Source organism: Sander vitreus, chromosome 23 (assembly GCF_031162955.1).
Source record: "Sander vitreus isolate 19-12246 chromosome 23, sanVit1, whole genome shotgun sequence".
NCBI lineage: Eukaryota > Metazoa > Chordata > Actinopteri > Perciformes > Percidae > Sander > Sander vitreus.
The window spans coordinates 15,975,343-15,995,743 of record NC_135877.1 but is presented as its reverse complement, the minus strand read 5'-3'; the positions used below and the strand labels follow the sequence as shown (position 1 = coordinate 15,995,743).

The following is a 20,401-nucleotide window of genomic DNA, read 5'->3' as shown; positions in this document are numbered from 1 at the left end:
ACAAAAACTCACAGATTGATAAACAAACAGTTCTTACTGTTTAAATAAACTACCACTGCTGTAGTTTTTCAGTTCTATTTAAGACAAAGTTTTGGATTCAAGTTCAGTAGCATTTTACGAAGGAGACGTGGCACCAATTTGTTTTTATTATTATTATTTGATTCATGATATTATGGAACTTGAAGGTGTATTATTGATCTTGAGAATTGCACAAAAAATGGTCCACTAGCTGGGAATTTTCCAGAGCTATCATCACATCTCGTGGTCTTCATCTGTGGGTGGAGTTTGCCAATCTCCGTGACAGTTGGGCATAGCGCTGATGAAGGCTGCAAGATGAGGCTGAAAGCTTCTGAAAACCTCAAGAAAGTGAATCTTCTGCTAAAAGATTTTCATAACACATGATTTTATGGTTTTATTTCAGTTCTCATGTCACCAAAACAAGCAAACACACACACTTCCTTCCTTATTGTTCGTTTACAGATGCTGGTGGAGGAAAACGAATGTTTGAAAGTGGAGCTGTCCCGAGCCAAGATGGCACTGGCTGAGGCTCAGATGGAGAAGGACTCACTGCTGCACCGCATGAAGAACCTCAAAACCAGCTAGACTAGGCTCTCTCTTCACACCCACGCCCAGCCAGTCAGTCATTCATCTCTGCAGTTATGAAGACTGACACTGATGGGCAGCAAAGAAAATTTAAAGGCAACATCAACAAGCAAAGAAAAAGACTAAAACGGCTCCCTTTACTGGCTCATTTGTCGAGTGAGCCACCATTAGACTTCAAAATAATTCCCTCATGAAGCAATGCAGAGTCTGTGTGAAGACTCAAAAATACACGTTTTTACACACTTGTCGTCTGTTATATGTTCTCCACTTTGAGAGTTGAAAAGGGAGAAATTACATTTAATGGGTTTGTTTGTGTGAAAGAAAGAGGATGAGGATCTATATCCGTGGTTGTGCCTACAGAATTCCCTTCCCCGGCTATCCCTATTGTGCAAGTTAAAACAGAAAAGAATCACAGCTAACCTTAGATGAGCTTCATTCAATCCTGTAAATATGAAGGAAAACTGAATGTCGTATCTTCAGAGGAATGTCTAAAAAAAAAAAAAGACTTATTTTGCACTGCACAGAAATTAAACTTGTAATTTAGTGCTTTCATATTCAGAGGGCACGAGACAAATCATGCTCTCACTCGTCCTCTGAGTGTGTACAGTGTAAATTGTATAAGAATGTGAACACATAACTATTTTCTTCAGAACTTTGAAAGGTTATACAGTGTTTCAGTTGAGTGTGTGTGTGTGTGTGTGTGTGTGTTTGTCAGCCAGAACAAGCATTTCATTACAAGTAGAGGATGAATTTATATCCGCCAGTTCCACAGCTTTGTTAGGAAAATGCCCAACAATGTCTGTATCCCCCTCCTATTTTTCTATGTGTAAATAACTACTTAACATGTGCAGCACTTTTAAAACTGAGGCACTGTAAATACAACAACCAGAGCTGTGAGAGAGCTGACGAGTTGAGAGAGAAATGTATTAACTTGTGGGATTAGGACAATTAAGGCAGATTTAAGCTGCCTGACTACATACATATATATGTATGTGTGTTTATGTAAATTTCTAATCTACCATGTGTAATTTTGTCATGGATAAGCATTGACCATATCTGCTGCTGTTCCATGCGTTATGCCTGTGTGAAGACTTCAGGGGAAACCCCTGAGTAGATGTTCAAAATGACAAAAATTGACTTACTTCTAACAGCACATGCTTTGGCACAGCACAAACGACTATAAAAGGACAGTTTGAGGTCTCCGAACTTTGCTCTCACATCTAACGATTAACAGTAGAGTCAGTACATCCATCAGTCTAAATATGCAACCATCTTAACCTGTACTTGAGCTCGGCCCAGTTCATTTCAGTTCCTGTCTTTAAAAAGTTCTGCTTCCTGTAAAAGGCATGAAACACAACTAGTTCTTTGCACAAACGTATCAAGACTTGAAATGTCATAGGTAGGATTTTAACACGATTGTACGTGAAGAGTTTTGTTTGGTGAAGAGGAAATTCTTTCTTTTTCATCTTGTGTTTTTCCTCCATTCATCACAGCCCCTCCTCCCTCTCTTTAGGAAACTACCCCCTCTGAAACCCTGTGGAGGAAAGAAAAGGACAAAGTAATAAGTTGTATTTTGTCTGTCAAAGCTGCTGAAATACTAATGAAAATAAAAGGGTTTGGAATTTGAAATGGTTTTACTTTTGTACGTTTTTCGTGTGGATTTATTTGCAAAAAAAATTTTCACTCATACTGTGTGTGTGTATGTGTATATATATATATATATATATATATATATATATATATATATATATATATATATATATATATATATATATATATATGTATATATATGTGTATATATGTATATATATATATATATATATGTATATATATATATATATATATATATATATATATATATATATATATACACACACACACACACACATTGCCCATTATCAGCAACCATTCATCCAATGTTCCAAAGGCACATTCTGTTTACTAATCTGATATTTTAAAAGCCTAACTGAGAAAACACTGGAGAACCCTTTTGCAATTATGTAAGCACATAATGTAATCTGAAAACTGCTGCCCTGGTTATAAAAACAATGCAACTGATCTCAGCTGGTATTCTATCTAAAATGGAGTGGAATGGAAATTTCTAAGTGACCCCAAACTTTTGACCGGTAGTGTGTGTGTATATATATATATATCTCAATGTTCCAAAGCTCAATACTTTGTTAGTACCAACTACAGCTGCAACCAGCAACTGTTATAATATTCGATTAATAGTTTTTTTCAAGCAAAACCTCCATCTGACACTGACTCAAGTGACATCACTTGAGGCAATGTATCAGATTTCATTCTCTTGAAATAATTCATGATTTCACGCAGCTCTCTTTGGAGCCACTAAGGGGCTTTATACAACTTCTTCCACACATGCTTTAGTACTCCTCAAGACCTGTAAACAGACGATGTGTAAAAATCTGGAGTTTCCCTTCAGCGGTGTTTCAATGTTAAAGGGTACACATTGACACATGGTGTAGAAAATAATGAAATAATAAATACATAAGAAGACCTAGTCAACAATAAACAGACACTCCAAAAATGGTCCCATTACAAAATCCCACATGACAAGACCTTAAAGACATCACATCTGTTCACTGTTAGCCAGGTGGATGGATACAGTGCTGTATTACCACCTTAAATAGGAAAATCACATTTATATCCACTGTACACACATAGTTTTTATTTTATTTTACTTTTATGTCTGCTTTTCTAGGTTAAAATCTGTGATAAGTGCAGAAATTATGTCCCAACAGATGCAAAAACATATTAGCTCATAAACACAGTAAGCATGCAGTGCATACTTCCATTAAAACCTGCAAAGATTTACAGTACAGGTTTTGTGTCTTGTCTTGTATTTCTACGTTAATTAAAAACAATGCTGTTTGTTCTGTGAAAAGCGAAGTAGAGAAACTCTTTAAATGTAAGTGCAGCCTCTTCGTAGGCTCATTGAACCGCAGCAGGAGAGTGTTCGGACTTTGTGCACATAAATGGTCATGACATTTTACGACTGGAGTAGTGCAGTGAGTCATAGATGGGCATTGTAGTGTGTGTGTGTGTGTGTGTGTGTGTGTAAGGGAGGGGGGGAGGGAAAAGTTCTGCTCTGCTGCTATTTACATGAACGCCTGTTTACATACTGTAGCTTAATGTTTCTGTGATGATGGCTCACAGTGCAGGACCGCTTATGTAAGGAAAGCATGTACATCTTCATTTATATACTGTGTATGTGTGTGTGTGTGTGTGTGTGTGTGTGTGTGTGTGTGTGTGTGTGTGAGTGTGGGCTTGTTTAACTATATCCGTGGGGTCTAAAAACTGGGAGTCCAGTAGCCTATACTTGTGGGGTCCGGACAGCTTTGTGGGGCCAAAATGCTGGACCCCACAACTTTAAAGGGCTGTTTGAGGGTTAAGACTTGGTTTTAGGTTAAGGTTAGGGTAAGGGGCTAGGGAATGCATTATGTCAATGACGGGTCCCCACAAAGATAGTGCCACAAACCTGTGTGTGTGTGTGTGTGTGTGTGTGTGTGTGTGTGTGTGTGTGTGTGTGTGTGTGTGTGTGTGTATGTGTGTGTGTGTGTGTCCCAGCACCATGTAGAGTTACAGCTTGATTGTGGGAAATATGATGAAAGAGAGAGGCATCAGGTTGTGTTGTTGGCTCAGTGTTCACTGTTTCGTTCTCTGCTTTCTCTGCCAGAGCCTGGCTGCAAATATAGTGACCCTGTCATACTGTTGTCATAAAATTAATGATGGCTGAATTCCATTTAGCTGGTTTAGTTTCAGCCATAAAAAGAGGTCTAATCAGGCAACTCAGTTTGTGCAGGGCCTTTCAACAAGTTCCAGCTTCTTAAATGTGAGGATTTTCTGCTTCACTGTTTTTAATAAGATCATTGATCATTAAATTAAATATAAATTGGAGTTTTGACTGTCTTTGATCACATGTATGTCTTAGTTGTTCAAATAAAATAAAATAAAATAATGAAATTGCAAATATTATCAAGTTATTAGCATATTTTCCCAATTAGTCATTAAACAAAATGTGATGGGCATTTTTCACAAGTTTTTGAGATTTTACAAATTAATTGATTATTATAATAAAAAATCATTAATTGCAGCACTGTAACAATAAGTCGATTATTGGGTCAATTAGGCGATCAACTAAAAAATGAATCAGCAACAACTTTTGAAAACCGGTTAATTTATTTTTCCAGCAAAAAGTTCAAAGAAATCTTAAATGTGAATGTTTGCAGCTTTTCTATCTTTTTATATTTTTGTAAATTGAATAACTGTGGTTTGGACATTTAAATTAGTCAGCATTGGCTCTGTAAAACAGGCATCACTGCTTTCATAAAATGAAGGATTAATATAGGCCTAATCAAGGTGTTTACGAGTTCAGACGTCGGACAAAGCAGCTGTAGGTGGAGAACATGAAGGCAGCACTTATCTTTAAATTCCAATTAAGCAGTAGGCAGGTCCCAGCATGCACCGGCGGCAGAGTGGAGGCGCAGTGGAAATGAGGGGGGTGTGTCTGTTTCCCAGGCTGTCAGTGGACAGATCAGAGCACTTCTTCTGCCTTTATTCTCCATTTATACAAACTCTGCTCTGACATGACAAAGAGGCTATTTTAGGATCTCACCTGTTTCTAAATCCTGCAGCAGTGAACCCACCTCCAGTGTAGAAGGGAACTGCGCATATGCGTGTTTGATAGAATAAGTTAATGGTCTGAGAGCGGCAACAACTGGTACAGCTGGTGGATTTGAGTATGACTTTTTAAAGAGACTAACAAAGGCATCGCCTCCTGTTGGTGTTGTGGCATCACCATCATCCACGCCCAGACTGTACAGTGAGTGTGTAGGTCAGCGGAAGACAGCGGCTTGGCTTTCAAAATAAAAGTTTAGATTTGCACAAGGAGCGTTCAAGACGTGTGATGAAATTGAAAAATATTGTGATGAAAAAAATTACAAATATTTACTTTTGCTACATACATATGATAGCCTTAGATTCAGATGTCTTTATCTGCAGATATTGTTTATTGGTAAATGGGAGCAGAAGCAAAGATGGTTGTCCAAGGCTTCTAATTAGGCAATGCATGCAAATGCCCCTGGGGCCCCAGAACTCCAGGGCCCCCGAAAAATGTCCAGTTGTTTGTTTTAATTTAGTAGATGTTTTGGGGGAATATGCACCACTAAAACGTCATTTTACAGCGAGTAAAAGAAGGTCCTGACCATTGACTGGGGCTGACCTGATCTCAAAGGGGTCCTTGTGTCAAAATATAGGTTTGTGCTTATATTGCATATTCCTAAATTAATTAATGTTTAATCCTATGGTTTGATCAATTCAACAGACAGCAAATCTGGGACCAGGTAGCATTCCAACATATAAAACTGTACATTGTAAAGAGAGAGAGAGAGAGAGAGAGAGAGAGAGAGAGAGAGAGTTTTGTCCAGGGACCCCATAGCAGGTTATAACCATGATCTTGACACAGATTTTGAAAAATAGACTACATTTTCTTAAAATGTCTACACATAGTAATTACGTATTTGACTTTTTACCTCCCTTAGGACTTGAGCTAGCTATAGGGCTATAGCATAAATGCTCACTGGCTAACATGTCAGCTTGGCGTGCAACTGAAGAAATTGCATCCAAAAATAGAAAAAAATAGAAAAATATTTTAAAATAATAGCATTAGCCTATTATTATTATTATTATTATTATTATTATTATTATTATTATCATTTACAAAAAGTTGTGCATTACATCAACAAGGCAACTCACATAGGACATAGGCTACAAATGAATTAGGACATAAAACAAACAAAAGTCAATATAAAAAGACATACGTAGCCTATAGCTATAAATGTTCCTACATAGGCTACAGTATTTCTACTATTTACGTCTGGGGTCGGTTGATCAAGTTTGTAACATCGGCGAGTAAAACATTATTTTGAAAGCTGTAACAGGAAGTGTACCGTTGTATCACGGCTAACTTGACGCCTGTGTTTTAGGCGACTTCAGAGGCACCGGCCAGTGCGGTAGGTTCGGGGTAGAGAGGTGGTGAGTGCAGCGGGTCCGGAAAGCTTCTTGTTGAAGCGTACGGGGTTTTACCTCCCCGCCTGTTATCAGCTGGAACTTCCGACCAGACAGGAGACTCTGTTCGGTACAGAGAAGGAGTTTTCTTTTTTGAACCAGGGTTACTCTTCACTTTACACTTAAGGGATTCGCTTCGGAACCTCCTGTTCCCCCCGCTGCGCGTGTTTGCACTGAGGTTGCACGTCAGCGGACTAACAAGACACAAGAGGAGATTACGGAGCCGTGCGTGTGAATGGACTGAGGTTATAAAGCACCAGGGGAGCAGTGCACGTCAAACCTACTCATCAGTGCAGCATCAGTAATACCTATTTCACCGTGCAGCAGCAGCAGCAGCAGCAGCAGTATGCAGCGAGAGGAATCCTTTCTGATGCTTTCCCACTCCAGGCTGTGAATAAAGGGTTCGGAGGGGAGGAGGCAGTTGGGATATATGGGAGATTTGTTGGATATTAATCACCCCGTCGTTGTAAACTTGTGTCCGGGATGGGGAAGGAGCAAGAGCTGCTGGAAGCCGCCCGGACCGGGAATGTCGCCCTGGTGGAGAAATTGTTGAGTGGGAAGAAGGGGATCCTCGGGTCAGGCTCCGGCTCCATCCCTCTGCCCAACCTACTGAGGTAAGAAGCCGCTCTCATCTCCTTCTCATGACCGCTAAAGTGTCCGGGGAGCCCCGGGGGTGCTGCTGGGGATTCCTGTGGGGTTCCCATACTGCAAAATTACGCATAATTCAGCTTCATCATGGGACAATGCACTTTAAATAAGGCAGGGGGACCACTTCTCCCAGCTGCAGAGTGTAATATATACTCAATACTACAGCACATTTTTTTCTCCATATGGTGTCCCTGAGATAAAACCTTATATGATTAAGAGCTTTATGCAACATGCTGCATGACACAGGAGAGGAAAAGAGAGAAAGTCTTGTGATGCACTGTCAAGAGAGTTGTATGAAGCAAAAGGCACTTTAAGGCAGATAGAATTGCTGCCATGTGTATATAGCACATACTGTATCTCTGACAGAATGTATGAAAGGTTAGTCATCCCCATGTCCTCTCTGGGTGTTGGAGTGTTGGAGGAGCCACTGCTGGCTGAGCACAAAAAGAACAGGCAGTACCTTCAGCTTCACAAGTCTTACAGCTGTCAAAATGTTGATTTCTTGAACATGAGAATGAAAGAGAGTGATGCTCGGAAGATGGATGCATTTGTAACGACTCAAGTTTGTTCCTGACTGTCAATATACTTATTTGGTGTGGAACTTTATGTGCAAGGGGTCACAAAAGCTACCATACCTTCCTATCTTTATGTATTTATAGTCACTGTGCTGGTGTTTAAGGTATTCTTCTCTTTAATAGTATTAGTAAATTGATCCTATAGGGACATTGCTGTAGTGTTTGTAGCACTGTCTGTTCACATTATGCTGGGAAGGCCTGGCATGTTGGCTGCAAAGCAGCTCTGCATTTGGCTCAAGTTGGATGCTTTTTAGATTTTTGAAATCACTTGCATCATCGTCTCCAAGAACGGCCAGGGATGTGAACGAAGTGAAGGAATTGTTTTGTGTTCCTATAAAAATACCAAGTTCATGTCCCCCCTATTTATTTAGTATCTAGTGATGTGAATGCGCGGAGCTGTTCATAATAAACAATAGATATCATCCCAGGAATTTGCTTGCTTCCTTTTCTTTCCGAAACTCAAACCACAAAGGCTTTAATCTGGCTGCGAGAACAACTGCTGTGGTTATTATTGTCCCCTCCTCCCGCCCCTGCAGCCTCTCCCTCTCTCTGCGGAGGCCTACTGAACCAGGTGATGAGGAGATCAAAGGTGGGGGCGTCTGGGAGGAGTATCGCCTCAGGCACCCGTGTTGAGAAGTTTCACAAGTGGGCTGGGTGTTTCACACTGGCAGGGAGGGTGCCAACCACTCGTACACTAGGCCAGGGGTTCATAAGCTGGGGTCTGGGGAAGTACAAGAACTGAACATGTTTACAATAATGACAGCTTCATTTAACATGAATTAATTGGAAGTTGGCTAACGGTTTCTGTTCAGAAGCTTCCCCCTTTCAAACAGAGGAAGCAACAGTGTTTTGAGCAGTTCTGCAAACATGCAAGACCACTGAGCCAGAAAAAAGTACAGCAGCAATGATGCATGGCTGTTGTCTGACATTAGAGATGTTCCGACACAGATACCAGTATCGGTATCGGCTCCGATACTGCCTAAAACGCTGGTATCTGTAGCGGGAAGTACTGGAGTTTATGCACCGATCTGATACCACTTAATGAAGCCCTAAAGATGTTCCTTTCCAGTTATAACTGACTGTCAAACTGCATCATAAAAGAAAGTTCTGTGGTGTTCATTGTTTGTGTTTGTTCATGTTTCACAAAGAGTTTAACCTGAGCCAGACCGACAACAAAGTCAAAATCATATCACATCCATACAGGGATAGTAGTATACAGTTGTTAAAACATAATAAAATATATGACACACTGGTATCGGATCGGTACTCGGTATCGGCCGATACGCAAGTTCAGGTATCAGAATCGGTATCGGGAAGCAAAAAATGGTATCAGGCCATCTCTATCTGACATTACAGCAGCTGATGATTCCTGCAGCATTTGTTATCCGAGTGGCCAATAGCACGTGGTTTATTGTTTCAGTGGGTCACCACCGCTCATGGCACCTGTGGTTTACTCTGTTTTTACTAGTTGTTTTGTTATGTTTGTGTGTTTCTGTTCTTTTTTCCCCCATAGTTTTCTCTCTAAAATAATTTAAAAAAGGAATTGTTGAAGCCACTTGCACGCTGATGTTGTGCGGAGCTTTCAGCCACATCTCATGGTCTTCATCAGAAGATGGAGTTTGCTCAGTTTTCATGGAGATCGTTCAGTTGTTACCACGTGTCCTACATCAATCAGAATCAGAATCAGCTTTATTGGCCAGGTTTGTGTAAACAAACAAGGAATTTGACTCCGGTTAATCTTAGCTCTCAAAGTACAACACACATTTAACATATAAAGAATACAAACAGAAAGGACAGTAAGAAATATAAAAAAAATACTGTTGCTACAGTATAACAATACAATAGAATTTACAAACGTACAAGAAATATACAATAACAATTGAAGAGAGGGAAGGAATAGTGAAATATCGGTATAGTCTGAGATTTAAGATTTAAATATAAATATAGTGCAAGGCAGTTCAGTGCAATGGTAATATATTAATAATATTGTCATTGTAAGATTGAAATATACATTAGGTAGATGAGCAGAACAAGAGCAAAGTCAAAAATCAAGTGGTTTTTAGTGTGCATACGGACTGTTTTCAGCACTTTATTTTGTCACTTTTCCTGTGTGAACCATGGTGTGACTGTGAACACACTATATACTCAAAACGTGTTTAGAATTAGTATGTAGTTTGGACTTTCACGGATGAAACGTTTTTCCGACGATGTTTGTTTGTCCTTCACACCATAAATTTGTGTTGCTGAAAGGGACTTAACTGAAAATATACACCCAACGTGTTACCGTGTGTATCTCGTCTCCCACATCACCAAACTGTAAACATTGTCGCATAGTGTGTTTGCTTTACAAATTAGGAATTAATTGCATTGACAAGGACAGTGATTATTTACAGAACACTGAACTCATTTGAAGCTCATTGAGGAGGTTAAAGAATGACACAGCCAAGGGAAAATGTTTGAAGAAATGCAGCTTTTAGATCGATATACTGTCGTTCAACTTCAATTTCTTTAAAATTAAGAACAAAACTCTAAAGGTGACGTCGAGGTCAGATGGATGGCATTTGGGTGGATCGGTTTTGGCATTGTGTTATCAGCAGTTGTGTCTACTGTGTTACACACATTTGGCTCTTATTGGGTCAAGACACTGGCCCATGAGGAGATGTGTCTGTAAAACACTGGGTGGGCCAAACACACACACATCTGTACATGTATTTGTGCGTTTATGTGTGTCTGTGATTGACCGGTTGTGTGACGCACCTCCCTAATAGAGAGTTTTGAGAGACGAGTGAGTCAACAGAGAGGTCACAGCGGAGGAGTGTCTGCAGGCTAATGTTATGGGAATGAGCTCCAGGAATCAATGCATAGTTTCCCATCTTAAGGCCTCTGAGCCATTCATAGCATTCCTAAGTCATGAGGTTTTTTTTCTTTTTGCTGAAAAAATCGCACTAAACCACCAAGTGGGACATGAACATGAACATGAACACACACACACACACACACACACACACACACACACACACACACACACTCATACTGTATACACACACATAGAAGCACAGGATTTAGAGAAGACGATCCCCCGGCTTAACTCTGCAATTTTGTGGTGTGGTGTACAGTAGAAAATCAATACTGCATGATCTCATTGTTGTTTAATGGGTCATATTCTCTTGTCGATGACCTGTACTCCACATGGTGACTGTGTGTTTGCAGGTTTGCTGGAAAGACAGTAACACATCCCTAAAATGCTTTGACATAGTCACCCACACATCCAGCTTTTAGTTTGCGATGTCTGGGCATATAATTCTGCTGGGCAAATGTATCACACAGTAGCTATAATTGTGTTTACAATAAGGGAAAGGCTTCTTCCTAGAGTATTCATATTTCAACAACCATCACCTAAGAAGAGCTAGAGCTCATTTCTTCACAAAAGGTAACCTTAATAAACCAGAATGCATTAGAACTCAAACACATGCTGTGTTTTGAATAATTAGTTATATTTCTTTCAAAGGTCGCGCAAGCTGTAATAAAAAAAATAAGCGAAAAGTCTGCAAAATAAAATCAGAATTGGCAAATCTGTCCAGCAGCTACTAACAACTACTGTTTATATACTCAATACGTCTTATTATTATTATTATTATTATTATAGTCAAATATTTAAGCAACAGTAACTCTAGTATAATGGCATTTCATTGCTGCTTCACTTAAAGATGGATTTTATGCATTTTATTGTTATTTTACTAGCGATGCACCAATTACACCAAGATGCACCTTTTTCTTTCCCAATACTGATTACAATACCTTATCTCATGTTATCTGAAAATATCTAGTTCTCTATTTTCCCAAATTTAAAATCTGTATACTTCTGTTTTCTGCAACTTGCTGTGACTGAATGTAATGTAATGTATAGCAAAAGCACTGACTTTTGTAATGAGGAAGAAACTGTGGTTGATATGGATCGGTCACATCTGGACAATACTTGATCGCCTTAATCAGGTCTGTACGATACCAAAATGATGGACTGGATACAAATGTATCTCCTCTGATATACGTGGACTATACTATGACGTCAGCATTTATTGCATCATCTCTTTATTGATATGCCCACATTTCCACCTCAGTCTTCTTAACTTATTTGTATATTTCAGTTTTTTTTAATTCCATTTGAACTTCTGTTGTCTCCTATTATCAGGTCTTAATGTGCCATCTGTGTGCTATGTTACTGTTTTTCATTTGTTTTTTTTAAAGAACATTTTTACGAACTTTTTGAAACATATTTAGTAGGGGTGGGAATCACCAGAGGCCCCATGATACGATATTCTCACGATACTTACATCACGATATGATGTTATAGGGATTTTAATTGTATTGTGATATTCTTTGATATATTGCAATGTTTTCCAACTTCAAATTATGTCCCCAAAGGAAAACTTCTTATCAGCATCTCTTTTATCTAAAAAGAGATACATTTTTCTGTTTGTTCATCTTACGATCTAGGGGAGTGAAAACGCAATTGATTTAATTATTTCAGCACTAAAAAGTTAAATTCTCATGCGTAATTTATTTAATAAAAGATCGATTCTTGGCATCCGTGTATGGATACAGTATTGCCACGGAAAATATCACGATACTTTGCTGTATCGATTCCCCCCCACCCCATCCCTAATATTTAGGCATGTTTTCCTGAAAATGGCTGAAAGGTATTTTGGGAGATGCACAAAATCACAAACTTCATAGGAGAAGCTGAGAAGGGAAAGTCAGTACATCACAAAATAACTCCTGCTACACACAGCAGTAACCTTTACCTTTGTAACAAATTTGGATATTTGGAATGTTTGAAAGGATTAAATACTCTGTTGAATACTCTATATGATTGTTGTATAAATGAAAGAAAAGATAAGAGTCCAATCTATTGATACATATATTACATACTTACATTAATGCTCAACTTTTCATAGTACTAGCAGTGTGGGACAGTTCAGTTTGCCGTTAAGCTGCTTTACATACAGAGCAATACTAACAGTGAAGATGAAATTATGATGCCATGACGTCTGTCATCGTACACATCATACCGTGTCTGTCTTAAAGAGGAAATGAGGACAGATGCATGTGCTGTGTGTGACAGCATACTGACTGTGGTGCAGTTTTGGAGTGATTGAAAGCTGATACACTCAAAGAGAATGACTCATGGTACAGCAGATGGAGGCCGATCCCTCTTCGCTCTCTCACACTCGCTCAATAATGTTCAGGGGAAAGCCCATCTTGTTTTTGTGTGTGTGTGTGTGTGTGTGGGGCTAGGTGTGTTTCTCGCTTGTCCTTCGCAAACAAACAACCTTTAAATGGAGTGAAGTGACTCCCAGAGGAGACACACACCAAAACACACACACACACACACACACACACACACACACACACACACTTGTGAGGTCTCTCTGTTTTAATTGGCATCCTCACCGGCAGTCTCTCCATCGTTTTTTTTATGTCTTCCCCTGCTTGTGTTGGAGTCTATCTTTGTAGCTTACAGATGAGGCTGTGTGTGTGTGTGTGTGTGTGTGTGGTGGAGTAACTGGTTTCAGTGCCGTTCAATAAGAATGAACAGCGAAAAAGAGACCTGCAAAAACTCTGTTATTTTTCTCAAGTTGTTTCAAGGCTGCAACACTTTAGCTCTGGAAACGGCAAATCAGGCGACCAAAACCAAGTCTGGCATGCTGCAGCTTTGTATGTGTGTGTTTTTGTGAGTCCAACTGGGTGACATAACCACTGTCCTTGCATAACCACGGTTGTGTGTGTGTGTTAGTTTGGGGAGCACTTAGGGTGAGAGATGATGGGGGAATCCAAGAGCTAAATGTGGAGCAGCAGGACACCTAAACTGGGTCAAAGGTTAACTGGGGAGAATGCAAGTCATATTAAGGATTGGCATAAGAGGACTACACACACACACACACACACACACACACACACATACACACACACAGAGCATGGACAGTGATACAGATGCACAAGTGATTGTGCATCTGTGATTTGCTGTGACAGATTGTTCCTTTTAATTTGATGCTTTATGTATAACTCTCAAAAGGGGTGGGCTGTATGGATATAACAGTCCCTCCAGAAAAACGTGATTATGCGATCGCATAATCAAAGCCAAAGTCCGCATATTTATGCGGGGGCCGCATTTTTTCAAATACGCTGCACTTTCGCCACATGAATTGCCGATTTCCGCACAAAATATGCAGGGCTTGCATGATTTCATAATCCCCGCATTTTCGTTGTAAAAAAAGTCACATATATCTTAGCAGAAAGTTGAAAAATGTTGAGTTTACTTCACACAAGAGCAGCCATTTTCCCCTGTTGCCATGGGAACGTTATGAAGTGACGTAATTACGCGACGTGAACATCATCGAAAAGCTGCAAACCCCGCGATGAAGCCATGATGAAACCGCAGTTTTCTGCGCATAAAATTGCATAAATATCCCGCATATTCCATCGTATTTTTTAAGAAAACGTGCCGCATAATCAACAACAATCACAAAAAAACTCCGCATTTTTCTGGAAGGACTGATATATATTATGATATAGAGCAGAAATGATTAGTTCATTAATTGATTAGTCATTGTACAGAAGATTTATTGGCATAAAACAGCTAATATAATTAGTTTTAGTCATTTTTAAAGTGAAAATGACAAACATTCTCTTGTTCTTGTCTCTCAATTGTGACGATTTGGTGCTTTTCTTTGTCATATATGATGAATATCTTTGAGCTTTGGACTGTTGGAAAGATATGGGCATTTTTCTAAAATTTTCTGAAATTTTATATACAAAATGATTATTCGATCGATTGATAGGAAAAGTTAGTTGCAGCTCTATTGTGACCGACTGTAATACATTTTCTGAAAATTCAGATTGAGTCTCATTGTGATTGGATTTCACAAACTTTTGCTGGAAAAAAAAAGAACAAAAGTGGTTTTCACACAGATCCTTATGTCCAGACTCCCGACGTAGTTAAAAGTTGTCATGTTTTCTGCTGCAAGAAGAAACATTTCGTTGTAGTTTACAGTAAACAGGGTTTACTATTAAAAAGGGAAGAGAAAATATGGAGGAAACCCAGATGAGTCTCTGAACAAAAAATCTCAGTTAATCTTAAGTGTTTGTGCCACAAATTGAATTTATTTCTACCTAGATATGTTTTTTTTTAAACCAAGTTTGTAAAGCCTGAAAAAAAATCATTTTTTTTTTTAAACTAGAAGCATCATTATGTGCAGCAGGAGCCATTCAGTTAATCTTTTGCTTTACTTTGGGTTCAGCAGTGGCGTCAGTGCATTGAGTTTGTCTGGAGCCCCGGTGATCGAGAGGGGAGGAAGGTGTGAAAGTGTGTGTGTGTGTGTGTGTGTGTGTGTGTGTGTGTGTGTGTGTGTGTGTGTGTGTGATCAAACTCAGAGGCTTCTTACATCTCCATTAGGGTCTGGGCCAAACTCTGCTGTAGCATCCTGCCAAGAAACTGAGACCTCCATACTCGCCAAGACACACACACACACACACACACACACACACACACACACACACACACACACACACACACACACACACACAACCCATAGACTCCCTCTTTTGCACTCTAAGCCTCTGTCTGTCTTTGTTCCTCCCTCACTCTAAATCTTTGTTTTTTGTCTGAGTCTCAAATCTCCTCTTCTTTCTCTCTCCATCTGGTGCCCTGGCATTCTCTTTCAATATATCTCCTGGCTCTCTTTTCATCACTCACTTTACTCCACAATCTCTCTCCTCCCTCTGTTCCTCTCCAGAGAGACGGATGATCCAGCCTCCCTACTGTTGTTCTTTATCGTTTTCTCCTCCCTCTGCTCCTTACCTTCCTCTACCTTAGCAAAAAAAAAACTGCTCCCTTCTCTGTCTCTCTTTGTCTTACTCACACTTAAAGCCACACTACATCTGTTATCGCCATGTGGGTGCATCTTTTACCCATCATGCCTCTTGGCGTGTGCTGGTTGACGGTGGCTTACAGGGAATTCGGGGAATCCACAGCTCTTCTGAGAAATGCTTCCCCTTACAACGACAACCTGAGATTTATTAGTATTGGCCTGGTCACGTCTTCTGTCAGAAGAGGAATATATACCATTGGTGGTTTCCCAGGAAAGGGAATGATACAACTGTAACTAAGCTATTACTTCCAGGTGGTGATTATTAAATGTAAACAATCACACATATAAACAAAGGAAAGCCTTAAAAAGATATGTTTTTAAGTCGTTAGTACAAACTGCTGAATGCCTTTTTTATCTCTCTCTTTGCAGTTTGTAATGTACAGTGTATTGAATAGTCACATTAGCGTAGCTTAGCTGTATTAACTTGGTGTCAAAGTGATATAGTAGCAGCTCTGCTCAAATGCCTTTAACAACACTGACGGATTAATACTTACTTAGTAGCACTGTGTTAACATATGGTCTTTACAAATGTTCCACAAGTGCCTTTGTAGCAATTATTACAATCACAGTATAATAATAGTCAAATTATCAGCTTCAAGTAAATCACCAGCACAATGTACAGTTTAGTTTGACCTGTTGTGAGTCAATACAAAGCTGCAAGTGGATGCAAACTTGGGTGCTTTTTTGACTAATAATGATTCATGAGCGTATGGAAACATGAGGAAAACACACACACACACACACACACACACACACACACACACACACACACACACACACACACACACAGTGTACTAATGTTACACAGACACTATAGATCCTGTAGATATCCAGTGATTAAGATAAAATAGGCTAATCTCATTGTTTAACATACCCTCAAACTACAATAGGAGACATAACAAATACTTCAGTGAGTTTGTCCGACTTTGTGTAGCAGAGAAGCTAAAATAGTGCAGTTCCCTACAAACAGAACAAGTTTGATTGAATTGGCCGTTACACAGTGTGATTGCCTGGCTTTGCCAGGATTTGGCAGTGTGGATTTGAGAGAAATTAGCTTTGGTTAGCAGAAATTTGAGCCAACTTTGGGCCAGAGTCGACCCTTGGAGTTTTGGTACATTTTTAATTATGAGTCTGGCATGAATGTGACAACAAGATGTGCTGGATTTTGACATAGCATTTTTGGCTGCCTGGATAACTTGTTTGGCTTATTTTCCCCATAGAAGACTATAAAACCTATAAAGGAGGATATACACATACTTAATTTACAATGTAAAAGGTGGACAAAGTGGATTTGAAGGTCTTTGTTAATTTTTGATCTGCCAACCTCTGTATAATATGGACTCTCATGTTCCATTTTCCTATTTGTAATCATACACTTACACCATTCAGGATATAACATACTTCACAGGGATATATACATTGTAATGTGATTAGCTGAAAAAACATATTAGTAAATAAATTCCTATAAAGACACTTCTATATCAATTAGAAACCACTTAGTGTAATGCCAGATGGATGGTTATTTTTGACTGATAATACTTTTGACATTAGCTGTTGTGACATCAATCACTGTTGTCGTGGCTTGGTGCATAAATACGTAATGAAACAAGTAATTCATGCTGGTATTTTGCTAATTCCTTTACCCAGAGGGTGTTGCTGGGGATTTCTTGTTAATTTAATTATCTTCTAACTTTCTCCGTTGTTTGCTTCAACATAAGTAGATTTTGCACAATTCCTGTTCGGGTCATGTCGTGTTTGGTCCTGAAGAGGCCAACATGTTGATACTGAGTAGAGGAGACACAGAGGCAACGTGCAGCCACAGGACAGAGGAGAGGTGTGACGTCCAGTCTGTCACACTAATCTACAAGTCTGTGACCCCACATAGCACTGCAAGTGTTGTGGAGACAGACACACACACACACACACACACACACACACACACACACACACACACACACACACACACACACACACACACACACACATTCCTGCCGGCTCCCTGTTCTCTGATAGATGACAGTAGTTAATGAAGCGCTGCTTTTGAAGTAGATAAGATGTGGAGAGAAGAGGGCTAGAAATGCTAATGTCATTATGTGGTTAGGGCAAGGGCTACGCTGGAAGGCATTGGAGAGCAGTTATGCATGTAAGTGTCAGTTTGTGTTTCATGGGGTTGGACTCATATGAGCTTTTGAAACCCAATCCTGCTATCTTTTTAAGTGAAACTGACCAGACTGGGTTTTGTGCCCATATTCAGTATATTTAAGTTTGGACCTTTTTCATGCCAAAAGCTCCCACTTTTAGCTAGCACTTTTAGTCAAATTCTTATTCACAGCGTAAGAGGCTACTACTACTGTTACTAATAATAATGGTGAGAATTGTTGAGAATTGTTGTATCTAAATATCATATTGAATCGATTTGTTTTTCAAACTAGACCTTATTTGTCGTAACTTTGGCCCTCTTTCCTTATTATTAGTTATGGTAAAAGTTGAATAACTACCTCAATTGCCTTATATCTGGGATATAACAGCTACAATAGTACTGAATCAGAATCAGGTTTATTGCTAAATAGGTTTCCACATAGGAAGGAATTTGCCCTGGTGTTTTGTTGCATATCAATAAACACAGTACGTGAAAATAAATATAATAAATATATAAATATAATATAAATAATACTTCAACAGTCAAGAAACAAATAAAATTGACAAAATGAAAAAATTATAAAAACATTTATACAATATACAAAGATCAAGAGCTGTAGGGTTTTGGGCAGGAATGTGCATAATATTGTCTAACGATATCTTGGCTCAGGTGTTTCACCATATCTGTGAACTGTGAACTCTTTTTTTTTATATTAGTTGAGAAGTCAGTGACTTTGTTTAAACATCAAAAAACATTTCAAGTGGTTCCCATCGCAATGTCTTAATATTAACACTAGTGAAAAGCAGTGCTTGTTTACAGTCTTATTGAATGTACTGTACACATTGTACACATGTTGCACTCTGGAGGCTTAAATTTGGCCAGTTAGTGACATTTAAAAGTCTCCAGATAGTGTCTGGTCCGTCTGAAAGTCCTCAGGAGCAGGGACCAGACCCAGGAACCAAAACTGGAACCAGGTTCCTGGAAAGGTCATGGGGTCAAAAAGGGCCAGTAGCTATCTTGGGTGGGTGTCCACATATACTTTTGTTTATGTGCATACACTCAAGCCAGTTCATCATTGTTCCCTTCTTCACAACTGGTACAGTATCTCCTCTGAGCCAGCCAGAGCTGGGACAATAGAAACATTAAAAGAGACATGATTCTGCATCATGAATACACATCAGCAGCATGCAAAGACACACATGAAAAAATGTGATATGACATGCAGAATGAGAGAGACTGTAAAAAGGGAGCTGTTTTAACCATATCACACTGCAGTATAAAGCATTAATGATGAAAAAGCTGCAGAAACTCTTTCATCTTTAGTCTGTGCAAACATGGAGTTTTCCCAATTATAAGGCACTTCCTTGGTCTCTTTGTCTCACACACACACACACACACACACACACACACACACACACACACACACACACACACACACACACACACACACAGTACATAGCCAGGCTGTGATGGAGTCTTTAATTCCCTCTGTGATTGATTCCCCACTCGTCTCCTCCTCGGTGTCGACATCGAGGGAGCGCGTGCAGAGCAACCAGGAAATAAATTACCTTGAGCTGATCCTCCAATACATCCATGACAGCATCTCACGGGAGACACATTTCCCAGCTGGCCTTGCCAACGGATTGCCTCTTGTTGCCTTTTCTCTCATGGTCTCTGTCCCAAGTGAGCACACAGAAGCAAAGTATTCAGTCTATGATGATAGGTGATCCAGGCTTGTAGATGCAGCATCATGAGGATGTATGTATGTAATGGATTCAGACACCCATATACAGTTCATGCCCACCCACACATAGCTAACATGACTTGTAGCCTACATGTATGATTTTGTGAGCCAGCTCAAGTGTCCTTTTTTTCCCCATAAAATGCCTAAATGCTGAAAGCTACTGTAAAGGAAGCAACCTCACTGAAATTTTTTTAAATAATAATCTCCAGCCATGCTGGACTCTGAGGCTGTACTGAGACACAGTGGTGCTTTGAGCTAAATGCTAACGTCAGCATGTCACGATGACAATGCTAACATGCTGATGTGATGCTCACCATGTGCACCGTTTTAATTTAAGGTGTTAGCATGCTAACACTAAACACAAAGTAAAGCTATCAAGTTGTAAGAAAGGTGGACAGCTGTTACAGAGTCTTAGGTTCAAGCCAGAGAATAGATCAAAATGTATTCCTATAACACGGATTTACCTTCATCCATCACAGGTTAGTGCAGATAGACGTTTAAAAAGTTTAATGAAGAGACTGACCTGCAAATTCAAAAAGTTCTATTAATTTCTGGATGAGAAAAACATTTAAAGCTCAATATTGCCGACTTAGTGGACACGAAGTGGATCAGCTGCTGGGTTTCCTCCGCCGTCCCTGTGTGATACAGGACAGTGTTATACACTGATATCAAACGA

The 20,401-nt window shown here is 39.5% G+C and overlaps 2 protein-coding genes across 8 annotated transcripts in view; both read left to right on the top strand.

Moving 5' to 3' along the window:
• Window positions 1-2,232, top strand: part of bltp3b (bridge-like lipid transfer protein family member 3B) — a 34,262-nt gene extending 32,030 nt beyond the window's left edge. For all 6 annotated transcript variants that reach the window (XM_078281476.1, XM_078281475.1, XM_078281481.1 and 3 more), the window contains one exon: window positions 481-2,232. In XM_078281476.1, coding sequence (XP_078137602.1) covers window positions 481-603 — 123 coding nt within the window. In that variant the 3' untranslated portion in view covers window positions 604-2,232. The remainder of the gene's footprint in view (window positions 1-480) is intronic.
• Window positions 2,233-6,615: 4,383 nt separating this feature from the next.
• The window catches only part of anks1b (ankyrin repeat and sterile alpha motif domain containing 1B), a 238,508-nt gene continuing 224,722 nt past the window's right edge, over window positions 6,616-20,401 (top strand). For both annotated transcript variants that reach the window (XM_078243136.1, XM_078243133.1), the window contains exon 1: window positions 6,616-7,304. In XM_078243136.1, coding sequence (XP_078099262.1) covers window positions 7,174-7,304 — 131 coding nt within the window. In that variant the 5' untranslated portion in view covers window positions 6,616-7,173. The remainder of the gene's footprint in view (window positions 7,305-20,401) is intronic.